Source organism: Microplitis demolitor, chromosome 9 (assembly GCF_026212275.2).
Source record: "Microplitis demolitor isolate Queensland-Clemson2020A chromosome 9, iyMicDemo2.1a, whole genome shotgun sequence".
NCBI lineage: Eukaryota > Metazoa > Arthropoda > Insecta > Hymenoptera > Braconidae > Microplitis > Microplitis demolitor.
The window spans coordinates 4,516,647-4,534,083 of NC_068553.1; the positions used below are offsets into that span (position 1 = coordinate 4,516,647).

Genomic DNA, 17,437 nt, shown 5'->3' on the forward strand with positions numbered 1-17,437 from the left:
TCTACATTGTATTTTAGTCGTTTCAAATTATTGATTCATTAACGAGTTATATCTTCAAGGTGACAAAAAAAATTTCCCTTGTTATTTACATAGGAAATGCTATTTAAGCGAGCGTACATTTTGTAATTGAAGTAATGGGCCCAACTGGGTACCCAATTTTTTCGTAAGTTACATATGATTTGATTTTTGTATCGGACCGAAAAAAAAAAAATATATATATATATATATATATATATATACATATATAAGATTAGAGTTAACAAATAACGAAATTAAATTGCACGTACCAGGCATCCATAAAATATCGAGTAGTTTAAACACACGTTTATTTACTTTGTCAATATCACACGAGTTTGGAGTCAGAGACCTGCGCGATATATGTCACGCAGACAGATTATGAACTCCTACGGAAACGCCGTTAATGACGACCGTTATCATCCATACGATAATAATAACAATATTAAGTGCCAGCTCATACTCCCAATTATGCATCGTTTTGTAATATCAATTACTAATTTAATCATCTATGATAAAACCTCTTTTATGAATAATCAATAAAAAAATAAACCAAATGTAAATATTCTTATTCATAATAATAGCATAGAGATTATATTATTAAAAAGCATTATAACTGATCCGATGGACTTAAATAAAAAAAAAGTATTAACTTTAAGTTAAATATTATTTTTATTCGATAAATTAAAATAAATATTATTTATATATATTTATATATCTGCAGTGTCTATTGACTTGAAAATCCCGTAAACGACACGTTCGTATACCAGGAGTACACGGTGAAACGCAGGTTTACTCACTTCTATATGTATAGTTTACTCGGTAGTCAGTAGGTGGTTACCACCCTCTGTGCAATCGATATATCTACTCACGTTTATCGTTTGTACGCGTATTTAAGGAATGCAAATATATGATTCTGCTGATGCTAATGCTGGTAATTCTTACAGACGCAGCATCATCAAGTTTAAATAAATTTTTACTACGTACGAGTTTGTTAATTTTTTGACTATGACGTAAAAATACGTAGAGAGCAAATCATATCGTATATTGAGAAAAGGAAACAAGTGTATAACGTTTGTATACAGAGCTGGAAATTTTATGTGGTTTACGAGGAAAAATTTTTTCTAATTATAGTTATTCGTTCATACCGCTATTTTATTATTACGATGACCTAATTTGGGCACGTATTGAGATTACTATTAGCAGTAGTAATGTTATATTTGCATGCATGACACAATTAATAGTTTAAGATTTTTAATTAATAATTATTGATCTCGACATTGAATCGGAATTTATAATTTTCAGGGTACACAGAAAAAAAAATTTCTTAACGCAAGAAATTTTTTCTTGCCTCAAAAAATTTTGTTTTTAATTCATACTGCAAAAAAATTTTTGAGACAAGTAAAAGTAGGTATTTACACGAAAGAAAAGAAAAAAAAATAATTTTTGCAAAAACAATATTTTCTTAAGTAAGTAAATAAAAATCATTGAATCATCAATTTCATATCTAAATTGGTAAATAATTTTCTTGACCGAAGAAAATTTAATCTTATTTACACTATTATAGAAAAAAAGATCAGCATTTTCGAGCTAGAGTCAAATTTTTCCGATGAAGAAAAAGATTTTGAATGAAATCTTCAGATTTTTGCACTTATAATAGATTAGAGTACAAATATCTAATAGCATCATTTCTTGTAATAAGAAAATACAAAATTTTTTAAAATTGTTTTTCCTCTCAGTGTACACTACTTTAAAATTTTTACATGCTCACCATTTCTAAACTGACACTCCAATGTCAGCCATTTCTGACCTAGATTTAATCTAGTGACTTAATTGACTAATTATGACATATTATGACAACATTCTACTATGATGACAAATACATACTTATAAAATTTCTATAAAGTTCACTAAATACATAAATTGTATATACAGAAAAAAAAGGATTTTTGGCGCAAAAAGTTTTTACTCACCCCAATAAAATTTTCACTCGTCTCAAAGTAATAATAAATTTTATTAAAATCCGTAAGATGGACGGTGGAGTAAAGGACCTTCATGATATAATGTAATTTAAATAGTTATTATACTAAAAATTACGTTTATCATTAGAAAATTGTTATTATTAGTAAAATCATAATAATAATAATTTTTTTTTTCTCAAAGTAAGAAAATTCGTACTTGCCCTTAGAAATTTTTTGCTTTAAAAATTGAAAACAAAAATTTTCTTGGAACGAAGAATTTTCTTGAGCTAAGAAAAAAATTTTTGAGGCAAGAAAAAATTTCTTGAGCCAAAAAATTTTTTTCTAGTTCTATGAAATAGTAGTTTAGCTATCGAGTGCGATCGTGTTTGAAACGCGAGTGTAAAGATTGGTGCCCGAGCCGAAGACGAGGGTACCAACACACGAGCATCTTAGAGTCGATTGTACTAGATAAATACATTAGTTTTTGTGACAGATGTTTGAAATTTACTACATTTAGTGCCTACAAATGGCAGGTTATAAATCCGCGTTTATTTATTTGGTAAGATTGTTTTGAGTATTTGTTGAAAATTAGAGAGAAGTCGGTAAGTGGACGAATTTAAATGATGATAAATTTTGTCACAAGATGGATCGTAAAGTTACTTCGATATTTTTTGGTCGTTTGCTATCGCACATGTAACCAAAAAATATTTTTTGATTCGATTATGACGTCACTTTTAGAACGATTAGGTGCCATTTTTACCAGCTGTATCTTATCTAATATTTTTAACTGCCGGATGTAGGCGCTAAATGTCGTAGAATTCAAGTGTCTGTCACAAAAAAAAATTTTTTTTCATTTCATATTGCAAAATTTTTCTGTTCAGAGAAATTTTTTCTTTCTGTGTATTCGTATGTATTTGTATTCAATAGTTTTCAACTTGGGCAAAATGATCACTCAGAATCATAAAATATCACCAAATAAGTGCCGGCACATACTTAAATTTATAAATTCAGTAGTAAAGCAAAGTAGTCCGACTAATACTTAAAATTGAGAAATTTTCAAGGCAAAAAAAAAAAGTAAATAAACATTTTTTTTTTACTCAACTAGACTATCTCACATTCATCAGAAGAATTTTTTCTCGCTTTAATAGTTCCCTAAAAAATTTCAATCAATTAATTATTCGCATTAATTTAAAATTAAAATTGAAATAACTCAAGATTTTGAAGTAAATAATACAAATTAAAAACTAGTATGAGTGTAAAAAGAAAAAAAAAGGTAAAATTTACCAGTTGCACTGATATTCTTCATGGTAATATATATTTAGTGATAATAATTTGTCATTTGTTATCTATTGCTGATCTAAAAATAAAAAAATCACCTATTTTATGTATAAAAATCCTACCTTCGAAATTGAATGCAACAAATTGATAAAAATAAAATACTAAAAATTCGATTGATTTGGATCATCGATCTAAAGATAGGCAATCGCCGTATGGTATTTCCATTTGAATCATAAGATAAACATCCCCTCTATCGCAAAAATTAAATCATTTATTCTTCAAACACCGCGAAAATTTTTTTTTTAAATTTACAAGTAGGCGTCATTGAATTACTAATGCTATTTAAATATATTCGTAATTTTCTAAATTAAATAAAAAAATAAATAAATAACGAATTATTTAATTTCATCAACTTATTACATAAATTTGAGTAATATACCCCAAGATTAATAGATAATCCCAGGTATTTGTCGGATGATGTCTAGTGTATTGTTATCAGCTGGGCATTCTCAAGACAATATTCATAATAACGTCATCGTTAATTTTATAAATATGTGTGTTGATAGATTTTAGGTAATGACTGATTTCATTCAAGTGGATGTCAAGTGCTACTTCATGATAAGATAAAATGTGACGTCCACAAATGAATGACAGAAGTCACGTTCAATCAGGTACTTCTATTATTCGCCATATGATTTGCTAAAAATTATGATAAATAAAATAATCTAATGCAATAAGATTAAACTAGATAAATCTTATATTTACCTAATATTATAATAAATAGATACTTGAGTATGACGTGGCACATTTTATTAATGTTGAGAATACATCCACCTCCCTCCGCTGTTGAGGTGGCATTCATGACGAGACGTCGAAGAACGGCTACGTACATACGTACGATATTGTTTACACTATCGCATATATAAATGAGGAAGCACAAGGGTGCGACAATCTCAGTATACGATCGCCATCAACTCGTAGTGCTTGTTTATTAATTGATTTAATTTCCTTTTTTTTTTTTTACATTTATTTTACGAAGTTTACCAACAGTGTACCTGAGAATTTTCTATTATAAAATTTACAATATAAAATAAAACTAGAAAAAAAAAAATGTCTAATAAATACAATAAAATTTTTATCTTATCTCTGTTGATCTTGGGCATTTCCGGTTTACCAGTACGTCACAAACGTCATTCGTATTTACAATTACCGTTTTGGCATATACCGTGCGGTGAACCGGTAACGGAAAATGCGATGAATAGTGTAAGTGAACAAGACATTGAATTGAGTCTGGAAAGAATAAAAACTCAACATCAGAATGCACTTTCGGATTATTTACATCATGATTATGAATATCTATATGAGCATGTTAAAGTTGGTCCTGCAGAGCATCAGTATATACCAAACTGGGTGCCAGGAAAAAAAGAAGTTCATATAGTTAAGAGATTAACTGGGAAATCACCTCAAACGGTAATTAAATTTTTTATTATGAAAATCTACCCTTATAAACTTTGAGAATTTTAAGGAAAATTATTTGGATATTATGTAAAGAAAGTAAAAATACATTTTTTATTGATAATTTTTATTGACAAAAACAAACAATTATTTGATTACTTATCAAAGCCCTGAAGCTAGTGTTAAGAATACTTTTTCCAAATTTTTTATATATTTTACCATAAATTTTTAGTCTTTTTAATTTTATCAGCTGTGATACCTTTTTTTTTGTTCTTCTTAATAAACTAAAGGGAATTTAGAAAAAATAAAAATACTAAAAATATGAAAACCAAAACTTTTTTATCACTGACAGTTATGAGAATTTTTATCAATAACTTATTATCAGTACAACAGTAACTGGCACGTGGCCCAATTGGGACGATAGCCAATAAAGAAAAATACAAAAAAGAACTTATTATCAGTATCATTTAATTATTTCTTCATTGTCTAATAATTAGTTCCACTTTTTGAAAATTCAACACGTGACTAATCATTAATTTATTATCTAATTTTGACAATTGAGAATTAGTTTTTATTAATAAATTCTATGCATGAAAAATAAACATGTTTAGCTTATTTATTTTTTTTTTATTTAAATTAAAAATAAAATTTACTGATTTTTTAATAATTTTTTATTTTCACATTTAATAAATCATGATAAGTATCTAATTTGTATGGTATAATTGTAAAGTAAATAATCTCCCCTTATGGTAATAACTCAAATTGGATCAACTTTCTCTCTCCTGATCATAGTAATGAATATTAATATAATAATAATAAAGTGGTAATATTATACAGTGAATAAGTAAATTAACTACAATAATAACAATGTTATTAAATGTATATTAAAAACTGCCAGATAACATGTAAATTAAAATATAATAATAAACGTTTAAATCGTTAACTCAAATTGACAATTGATTAATGTTAAATAACAAAATTTAATGAGACAGTAATTATTATAACGTACCAGGCAAGCAGGAACTGGGTGGTCGTAGTTTCATCGCTCGTGCTCTTGCCAATACGATACGACTAGAGCTACGATTCACTTTGAACGTACACACGACCAGACGGTTAAGTTGAATAACTCATACTCGCCGGGTCGTATGACTGTGCAATCAGTTGCCTGTCAAGACTTATTGTCGACCGATAACACAACATGCTTTTTTTTTTAATATTTTCATTCAATAAATATTTATCAGTTTAATTTGTTTGTTTATGTTTCAGATTATCAATCATCTGCCAAAATTACACGAAGATCTACAAAAATTTTCAGTTGCAGTAGATCAAATGTTGGAAGATGAACCAACATTTATAATTAGTAATTCATTAAAAAAAACAAAATTTTACCTACAAATGATGTTATGTGAAGTTGAAAGCAGTATTGCTAATTTTGTGGACTTATCGATACCCAAAAGAGTAAATATCGATATTATGGCTGTTGAAGAGAGACATCCGACTGATGACACAATAAGATTAGTACGAGATTGGGGAGTGATGTTAAAATATAAAAATTACTTGCATGCATGGAAACATGTTTTTAATGATTAGAACACTTACAAAATATTCATTATTTATTTTTAAGACTATAGTTTTTTTTTTTTTTTTTTTTTTTTTTTAATGCGAAAAGTGTGCAGAAGCTCTGCAATATTTTTTTGACTTTTTACTTTCTTCGGGTAAAAAAATATCAAGCCAAAATAACAATAAAGTTTTTTTTCGGCCGAAAAATAACTGATAAAAGACATAGATTATTAGGCGTAAAAAATTGAAAATAGGCTGACTCGATTTATCGGACAGTTATCGGAGCGTTTTCTCGATCAAATATTTTTACTTGGCTTGCTAACTTAAAAAATTTTAGTTGAAAGTATTTGAAGTCTGCTCTAAGTTTCAACCCGATGAAAAAAATTTTTAGAGGCCGCTTCAGAATTTTTTTCTAAACTTTTGAAAATCAACGAAAACCGTTTTTTTAAACCTTTGGTTTCCTACTAGTTCAATATTTTCTATATAGATCGTACAGAAAAATACTAAAATTTTGAGTCAAAATATTAGTACTTGAGTCACTCAATATTTTTGAAAATAAATTTATCAAATTTTTCGATCGTTTTGTGACATTTAAATATTAATATTAAGACTTTATCTTGTTGTCACTATTGTTTAATAGAGTAATAAAGGAATTGTGACGGAGTAAGATTTAAATTTAAAGAAATGAATACTTGCTATTAGATAAGGCAGCTACGAATTTTTAAAAATTAAATTCTCTGAAATTTCACGTTTTTCAGTGGAATAATATAAAAATTTCCTGACTACGGAAAGAAAATTCTACTAAAATTTAGAACTAGACTTTTAATGGCGTCAATTTTTAAATGTCTTATTTCAAAACTTATTATGTAGGGTATATTTTTTACTGTTTAACATCGTAATTTTAACCAAACCTATAGTAAATTTTGAAAAAAGACATTTAAAAATTGACGCCAATGAAACTCTAGTCCACGATTACAATGTTAACATCATAAATTTTAGTGGAATTTTTTTTCCGTGTATACATGTTGATATTTATTTACGATAATAATGATAATGAAAATTGTTCTAAGGTGATTTAATAGATAATTAACGAGATAAAATAAATTAAAAAAATATTAATGACTTTTGAATATTAATATATTGACTTAAAATTTAAGTATATTATTCTATGACTTGCATAGAAAAGATTGAACTTCTAACGAACCAAAGTTTTGAAAAATAATAATTGATGTTCCTTGATTTTCAAAATTTTTTAGCGATCTCTAAAAAATTTTTTATGAATTAAAACTTGGAAAGATCATTAATTTTTACAAATTACATTTATTTGATTGATTTCAAAACGAAAGAAAGTCAAAAATATTTTGCTACCTTAATGTGCATTTAATGACAATAATTAAAAAAATGACAATATTCGACGAGTTATATTATGACAAAAAAACAGTTAGATATCGAATATATGGTTTAGATTTTAAGATAATGACTTCGAATTGAAGATTAAGGTACTATCTCATTAATTTTAATGCATCAAAAATTATCCTACCTAGTAAACATTATTTAAATCATTAGCTTTTTAAGTACTTAGATCTCTTAAGATCAACAAGAATCAAAGCTTTAATAAAAGCAAACTATCAATCTCTTATCATTAAAACAAATGATTTTTAAAAAAATTTTGAGTCTCATAAAAAACAAATCTAAAATTGAACTCTGCGAATTTTTTTAGATTTGATTTATTTTTTCCTGGATAAATATAATATAAAAGTGAAAAACAAATTTTTCGAACAAACGTTAGGTAATTTTTTATAAAATTGAATATTTAAAAATACTTATATTGATGTGGGTGTGAAAAAAGTGCATTGGTAATGATTTGTGTTAATTTATTTATTTATATTGCAAACAGAAGTGAAAATTTATGAAGTCATTGACTATTAAAGATAGCTAATACCACTGTAGTGTTATAAATATAGAAAGAAAAAAGAGGGAGAGAGAGAGAGAGAGAGAGGGCACTGTTTGGCTAATCTTTTTACTTGAATATGCTCGTGGTATTTGCTCAGCGGAATTTCTTTATCTAGCAAATTAATACCTTGGGTAATAATAAAAAAAAAAAATTTATTGCATTATTTATTATAGGTTTGACAAGTGAATTTTTATAAATTGTAATTTAGTTAGATTAATTTTCATATTTATTGACAAGCATTAAGTGCCAAATAGTGTGAATTTTGTTAAGTACGTTGACACAAAAACTTTATTAATTTATTATTATAATAATGTAAATATGTTTTAAGGATAATTCCAATTCATGTAATATTTATACAGTATTATTTATAAATAACTTATTTATTAATTGTATTTAGTTGCTGTAGATGATAATTATTTATTGCTTTTTATAATGAAAATTAAAAAAAAAAAAAAAAAAAATTGAATAAAACAATTTTTTAGTACATTATGAGTTAGTTAATGTGAGATTCAATCCTAGTATTGTATGATAAATACCCTGATAGCCAAGTTGGGGAGAAACTGACGAGAAACTTGCAGCCGCAACTGGACACTAAGTTGACCACCAACAGTTGGTACCTCCAATAGTTGATAGACATTTTCTGAGAAAGTTGGTGGCAAAAGTTGCTTGCAAAAGTTGGTGATCATAAGTTGACGGTAAGTTTACTTCCAATTTCCTCAAAAACTTGCATTCCAGTTGCGGCTCCATACTGGCGCCAACTTTCTGAGAAAGTTGTCGGTAACTTGTAACCAAAAATTGCAAAATCTAAAGTTGTTGACAACTTGTCGTCAAGTTGGTTGGAAACTAATGAATGACCAACTTTTTCACGATCAACTCGTGCTATCAGGGTACCTACTCTTGTGAACTCTTTCTGATAGCAAGACTTTCTGGTCAGAAAGTTGATGTCAATTAGTTGCGATCAAGTTGATGATAGCATCGGCTGTTGTAATTGTTGACTGGAAGTTGTTACCGACTTTTCCGGAAAGTTAACGACAACCCTGACAGCCGAAGTTGGCAGCAAGCTGGTGATAATCAACTGCTGCAACCTTTCGCCAAGTTAGTCGCAAAAATTGGCATTTTCATAAGTTGATGGCAACTTTCTGAGAAAGTTGCTGGCAAAGATTGGCATTCTATTAGTTGACGCATTAAAGTAGCCTCTAATTTTCCCGAAAAGTCGACAACAGGTTGCGGCAGTAAATTGTCACCAACTTTGTGGGAAAGTTGATGACAACTTGTGAAGTCAGCAGTTACAAAAGCCGAGATTTGTTGACAAATTGTTGTCACGATAGTCGCAAGTAATGTACACCAACCTTCTGATCAGAAAGTCTGGCTATCAGGTAATCTACTGCCGTAACTTGACGGCAACTTGCGGGAAAAATGGAAATCAACTTTCCATTAACTAATAAAATGTCAATTTTTGCCAACAACTTTCTCAGAAAGTTGGCACCCAGTTGTCGTCAACTTGTAGAAATGCTAACTTTTGCGACCCACTCAGCGACAAGTTGCAGCAGTAAGTTGTCGTTAGATTGCCATCAGCTTGGTTACCAGGCTATTAATAATTATGCATAGAATTTGTGAAATTGTAAAATAGATGGAGCGTCCGTGAAATTTTATGGTAAATGTAATTTTTTATCTTCAAACGGTTTAAGTTATGATATTTATGATAATGATTTTGTTATCAGGTCGAGTATTCTACTGTTCCCACTAATGTTAGATAACCAGAGGTAAGTATAACTCTGATGGCCGGACTTTCTGGCGAGAAAGTCACATCGATTATTTGCGATCAAGTTGACAATAACTTATTAACGATAGTTTTTGTAATTGTTGGCTACAAGTTGTTACGAACTTTCTCAGAAAATTGACAACAATCTACTGCCGCAACCTGGTGCCAACTTTCGGTGAAGATTGAAGGGAACTTTCCGTTAACTTATGGAATACCAATTTTCGCCACCGACTTTCTCAGAAAGTTGGCGTCCAGTTGTTCAATTTTTGCGTTTAAATTGATGACAAGTTGTAGCAATAGGTTCTCAATAAATTGTCACCAGCTTCGCTATCTGAGAATCTTTCTGTTCAAGAATTTGCTATTAAGTGTTTAACGGTCAAGTTAACATCATGTTGATGTCAAGTTCTGCTGTTGAAAATTTTGATTGTAATGTGCGTACAACATGAACTACAAGCTGACGTAAATGTACTGCTGTAATAGGAATGCAAGTTGAATCAAAAAGTTGACTTCAAGATGCATGCGGAAAAAAACTAAAAGTACAATAGTTGATTACAACATGATAGGAAGTTGTGAAAAAAAACTTGAATAAGTAAAATTCAACATCCAAATTGACAACAAGTTACCCTCAACCGTTTGCACAATCAAGTTGATGTTGTAAACTTTATATCTTATGTTGGTTGAAGATATGTAGATATCCGTCAAAATGTCTATGAGGGTATCTTATCATGAAGTATCTACGTTATCGACTAACGTATAACAAAGAAAAATGTTATAAAATTCAATGCTTACCCTGGTAGCCAAGTTGGCCGCAACTTGACGACAACCTACTGCCGCAAACTATCACCAAGTTGGCCGCAAAAGTTCGCATTTCCATAAGTTGACGGCAACTTTCCAAGAAACTTGTCGACAACTTTCAGCTCGTGTAACTGTTGCCTACAAGTTGACTACAAGTTGCTGAGAAACTTAGCGACAGGTTGCGGCAGTAGATTGTTGACAAGTTTCTGAGCAACTTGTCGCCAACAGTTTCACAGTATGAAGTTGCCGCCAATTTGCTAACCAGATGGTCGCAACTCATGTATACCAACTTTCTGATCAGAAAATCTGGTGTAAAGTATCTGGGAATAATATTAAGTATATATATGCCAATTAATAGTACACAATTATAGTTGGCTACACGTTTTAATGTAAATGAACGAGAATACAATAGTCAGCAATTTACGTAGTCTCCAAACGCCACACTCGGAGTCTTACAATCGACTGACTCCTGTGGCGTACACTTACAATATGAAACTTAGTTACCTACGGGGACATCTATCGGACATTACAATCCTTTCCTTTTAATTTTTAACATTTCCAATGATTAACAATTACAAATTTAATCTATCAGGTGTCCTAGATGTACGCTGCAATCTACGAATTGGGTTTTCTATCTTAACTTTACAAGAACGCGTGTTATTTAACGTTACATTCTGGCGTTCATGTGTTGATTGGTCATTCATCACAACAGGCGTTTCACACACATCATTACAGTTATCATTCGGTACGGTCGGTACCGTATTTTGATACTGCTTAGTTACATCCGTAGACTCACGTGTCACACCTAGCATAACCCGTTCCTTCTGGATTTCACTATCTTTATAGTTTCGACTACAAGCTCTCATTTGATTAACATGCCTTTTCCAAATCGACACACCAGTATCAGTTAGACACGTGACAGGGCTTAATTGAGAGTTAATAGTCGCAACTAGCCATGAACCCGTTCGATAATCTTTGACCACGACCCGTGAACCAACATCAAAATTTACCCTTCGATTACCCGTGTAACAAAGCCTTTGTGCATCTAACTTCTTCTTAACGTGTTCTCGAAAGTCCGGTCTAATTAAATCTAATATGGTTCTAAACTTACGACCCATTTGTGATGCCGCAACACTTACGCCTGTGGTTGCATGAGGAGTTGCTCGATAATAAAACAAGTATTTCGTTAGTGCTTCATTTTTATCATACCCAGATTTAACATCATTTTAAATTTATTCTTAAAAGATCTAACCACATTCTCAGCGGCTCCGTTAGACGCTGGGTGATATGGTGCTGTTTTAATGTGGACAATTCCATATTTGCTAACAAATTCTGCGAAATCTGCTGAAGCAAACGCAGGCCTGCTGTCGGAAACAATTTTATATGGAAGGCCCCACGTAGTAAAATAATCTCTTAACATAAATACTGTTGTTTTGGTTGTGATATCTTTGACAGCAACTATATCGACCCATTTCGAAAAAGCGTTAATAATTACTAAATACATTTGTGATTCGATAGGTCCAAGGAAATCTAAATAAAGCCTATGGTTAGGTGAATCAGGCCAACTCCAAGAATGTAGATGAACTCTAGGCGGGTTATCACGTTCTCCAGATAAAACTTGCAAGACACATATTTCTTCAATATCAGAGTCAATTCTTGGCCACCACACAAGCGACCTAGCCATAGCCTTCATTTTAACAATACCAAAATGTATACTATATAATTCTTTTAATATCTGGTTTTGTAACGCTTTGGGTACCACAACACGATGGTCCCACATAATACAGTCAGTTTCAATTGATAATTCATGAGCTCTATTTTGATATGGTATTAATTCATTATCAATTTTACTCGACCAGCCATTCTTAATAAATTGAGTGACCAACCGTAGCACTCTATCTTTACAATACTCCCTAACTAATGTCTCATAATCAATAGTTATTACGTCATCTAATACATAATTTAGGTACGCGTGTACTCGGGTGATTGAACATCCTAGTTATCAATCGTCTCAAACTCAGACTTAACAGAACTATTACTAGCTCTGGACAGAAAATCAGCTATTTTGTTATCGATTCCCTTAATATATTTGATTTCAAAGTCATACCCCAATGAAATCACGGCCCACCTTTGAAGTCGGCTAGCAGGCATGACTGGGATTCCCTTTTTCGGCCCAAAAATATATATTAAGGGCTTGTGATCGGTCTCTAACACGAAATGTCTCCCATACAAGTATTGGTGAAATGTCTTCACTGCAAAAATAATTGCTGAAGCTTCCTTGTCAATTTAAGAGTATCTTCTTTCAGCTTTCGTCAATGATCTTGAAGCAAAAGCAATTGGTCGATCAATCTTATTCGGTAAAACATGAGCAATGACTGCACCAAGACTGCAAGGAGACGCATTGCGCGTGACTAACTGGCAATTCTGGGTTATAATACATTAACACTTGTTGCGAGCATAGACAAGCCTTAACTTCATCAAGTGCTACTTGTTGTCCTCTACTCCAGGACCACGCATGATCCTTTCTCAACAGTTTGTACAGTGGTTCGACAATACTCGAATAGTTCCGAATAAATTTTGTATAATAATTAATCATTCCTAAAAAAGCGCGTAATTCCGATTGATTACTAGGAACAGTAATATTAGAAATAGCTAAAGTCTTTTTTATCAGAGATGATAATTCTGTTTTTACCAACAATAAAACCTAAAAATTCAACTTGATTTTTATTAATTTCACATTTCTCTTTCCGTAACGTTAAGCCGCATTCTTTTAATTCATTCAAAACCACTTTTAATTGACTATCGTGTTCTTGAGCAGTCGTACCGTATACAAAAAGATCATCGTAAAATATCTTAACCCCTTCAAACCCTTTGAATTGGTTCTCAAGTTCGCTCTGAAATATTCCCAGTGCTGGTGATACCCAAAGCATAGACGATTATATCCGAATAATCCCAAATGTGTGGTTATTACAACTAATTCTTTCGATTTATCATCTAATTCAAATTGCTGGTAAGCATTTGATAGATCTAATTTTGACACACGTTCTATTTTTTTTACTGCTGACAGTAAATCTTGAATTCTAGGTATCGGATGCTTGTTTTTCTTTAACCACAAATTCAGCGTAACTTTAAAGTCACCGCAAATGCGAATCTGACCATTTCTCTTAATAATTGGAACTATTGGAGTTGCCCAATCACTATCACTTACTGGAAATAAAATACCTTTATTAACTAATCGATTAATTTCTTTTTCAATTTTATCTTTGAGTGCATATGGCAATGGTCTAGGTTTGCAACAAGTCGGTTTTGCATTATCTTTCAATTCTAGTTTAATTTTTCGCTTATTATACTTGCCCAATTCATGTGTAAATACTACTTTAAATTCCTCCATGATTTTCTCATTCCTAATCTCTTCCCCCACAAATTTAAACCCTAGTGTTGAGTTGGAGTCGATTGACCCAAGTGGTTCCAACTCCCGTATCCAGTCACGTCCAACAATCGGATTGCTATCACCCTGAAATACATAAAACTTTAGTTCATACGTTCTATTCTTATACTCAACATTTACCATAATGACGCTTAATGGTTTCATAACATCACCTTGATACGATTTAAAATTACGATTACTAGCTAGCATGTCCTTATTTTTAAAACATTTATCATAAGGTTCCCTAGAAATAGCTGACACTGGAGAACCAGTATTTAACTCCATGATTTTATTTTCTACTGTTAAATTAACAAAAATTGTATTATTTTTATTACTATCAATGACTACAACATTTGAATCATTTAAATGAAATAATTGCTCCAGGTCATCAGCTAGATCTACTTCGTCAATAAAATTATGATTATCTCGCTTAAGCGATTTATTACTATCAAAATTCTTAAAACTATTCTCTTTATCCTTAATCGTATTTTTATAATAATTCTTTTTGTCTCTATTCTTACACATTTTAGCTAAATGACCCTCAACTTTGCAAATATTACACTTATAATCTTTATACCTACACGGAAACTTTTTGTGATTATCTTTTCCACAACAAAAGCATTTATTACTTTCTAACGTGTTATTTTTCTTCTTATGCTGAATGTAGTTGATCATCGATGAGTCATCCTTCGTAGAAGTGGATTCCATTCTCATGACGTCGTTCGCCGCTGATTTCAACGCCGAGGAAATTTCAATTGCTCGATTATATGTGAGATTGGGTTCACCCAAAGCCTCTTCTTCACCGCTGCACTCCTCAGACCCCACACCAGTTGATCTCTGATGTTCGACTCCAGATTTTCACCAAATTGATTACTGCAGTGACAATTTTTTTAACTCTGCCAGATATGACTTCACGTCTTGATTACTTGCTTGACGACATTCCTTGAACTTCTAGCGTTCGGTAATTACACTAGGAGCCGGTTGTAAATGAATACCCATGATTATCATTAATTTCTCTAGTTTCTTATCGGATGGCAACACCGGCGTACATAAATTCCGTAATAACTCATATGCTTGTGGACCCAGTGACGTAATAAACAGCAACTTTTTCTTACTTTCAGGTACACTACTGACAACGACATAATGTTCGAAAGGTTCTGTCCATGCAGTCCAACTGTCTGTAATTTCGAATTCTTTCAGTAAACCAATTTCAATTAACATAACCATTGCTTGCGCCGCCACTTGATCAAGCTTTTCCTTATCTCGTTTAGCTTCATATGCTTGTAATTGCAAACTTTGATTCTGTAGCAGAATTTTATAATTATCAAGCTCTTGTCTTTCTGCATTGAGTCTTTGACTTTCGTGAATAATGTTCTGCCGCTCTACTTTCAATTGTTTCCTCAGCTTCTCTAATATTCCATCGTCATCTTGTCAACTCCGCATGTGCACGCGCTTGAACTATTAATAAATTCTCACTTTTAATTATTCTTCTTTTTAATTAATTTTTCTCTCGTCGCCAATTATGTAAAGTATCTGGGAATAATATTAAGTATATATATGTCAATTAATAATACACAATTATAGTTGGATGCATGTTTTAATGTGAATCAACGAGAATACAATAGTCAGCAATTTGCATAGTCTCCAAACGCCACACTCGGGGTCTTAGAATCGACTGACTCCTGTGGCGTACACTTACAATATGAAACTTAGTTAACTACAGGGATATCTATCGGACATTACATCTGGCTATCAGGGTAATCTTTATTCGAATTTTAAATGTTCTTCTTTTTTTTGTACACCTCAATAGCGAACGCAATGTGTGTGCCCTACTATCGAAAATATTTTTTCGACTAATTCGCTCAAGTTAAATCATCTTACACTTTTTCGTTTTACTACAATTGGTTGAAATGTGTACTATTATAAAGATAATTTATCAAGCATCCCCGTGAAAAATGAATCATATACGGCCATATATGATCATACGTGGCCATATATGTAAATTGACCAGGTATGGTCATGTATGATCATACATAGCTTGATATGGTTATATGTAACTTGGAATGACTATGTATAGAAATTTTAACTAAATTAAAAAAAAAAGGCTGGGTATCGGTTGGCTCTGAGAGCTCGAAAACATTAGTATAAATACATTTTCGAGCTCGAAAATACCTTTGTTTCCTTTTTTCATGAGTTTTTGAAGCTCAAAGAGGTTAGGTTCTATCTTACAATTATAAAATTTAGAATCCAAAATAATTAATGAATAAGCGTTTTTTATACATTTATTCACAATTATGTTCAATAATTATAGCTTAAAAATAAGTTTACGTGATACGTTGTATTTATATCATGTAAGTATATCGTGGTACAAGCGAACATGATGATTTTCAAGCAGTCAATTCCAATGACTTACATAGAAAAGAACATATTAGTTTTGAGTTATGTTGTTCAGTAATCATAATATTATTCAATGAAAAATGCAGATATAGATTTTACATTTATTATTCCGTCAATGATATTTCTTAAACGGATTGTCTGATTGGGATGTACTTGGCGACAATCGAATGCTTTCATCAAGTTCTAATGCTGATTAGATTTTGGATTTGATCGATTTGACAGTTTTCAAAATATTAAAACAAAAAAAAATTTTATTTCTTGGTTTTTTTTTAAATATCTCAGAGCCTATTTGAGTAAATGATCTATAATTTTCTGGAAATCTAAGTTCAGAAGAAATCTTTCAAATTCTGCAAGAACCATCTAAATAGGTTCATTCATTAAAAATATATAAGGTTTACATCCACGCTTATACCCACCCACCCATTCACCCTCACACACACACACACACACAAACACACACTTGGACATCATTCTGGAAATAGTCGAAATAGCTTCCTAGGACCTCAAAACGTCGACATTTGATGAAAACTCGATTTTCGAAAATCGGGGTGAAACCAATAACTTCCCGAATTTTTCGAAACTCGACGATATCCTTAACGGAAAGTTGAAAAGATTTTTTTTTCTAATTATTTTGGCGACGCAGAGATTATCAGCTATACGAATAATTGCATTCTCAATTGAATTAGAAATTCTCAATTCAGAGAAATAACGATAGACATTGATGACCGCAACCGCTTTACTAGGATTCGAACCCGGGTCCTTACGCGCTCGTTGAGCTCGATAAAATTGTTGTATATACATTTTCGAGCTCTTTGATCTCGAAAATACTTTAG

General features: G+C 31.2%; 1 protein-coding gene across 1 annotated transcript; it reads left to right on the forward strand.

Annotated features, from left to right (window-relative positions):
• Nucleotides 1-915: 915 nt before the first annotated feature.
• Nucleotides 916-6,299, forward strand: LOC103572836 (uncharacterized). Its single transcript, XM_053742052.1, has 3 exons — nt 916-949; nt 4,432-4,724; nt 5,976-6,299. The coding sequence occupies exons 1-3, from the start codon at nt 916-918 to the stop codon at nt 6,297-6,299; spliced, it is 651 nt and encodes a 216-aa protein (XP_053598027.1).
• The last annotated feature ends 11,138 nt before the right edge of the window (nt 6,300-17,437 follow it).

Excerpts from the sequence above, each read along its gene's own strand:
- LOC103572836 (XM_053742052.1), top strand. The coding sequence starts at position 916 with ATGCAAATATATGATTCTGCTGATGCTAATGCTG. Across the intron at positions 950-4,431 it reads TTCTGCTGATGCTAATGCTG|TACGTCACAAACGTCATTCG; the intron begins GTAATTCTTACA and ends CCGGTTTACCAG. Across the intron at positions 4,725-5,975 it reads CTGGGAAATCACCTCAAACG|ATTATCAATCATCTGCCAAA; the intron begins GTAATTAAATTT and ends TTTATGTTTCAG.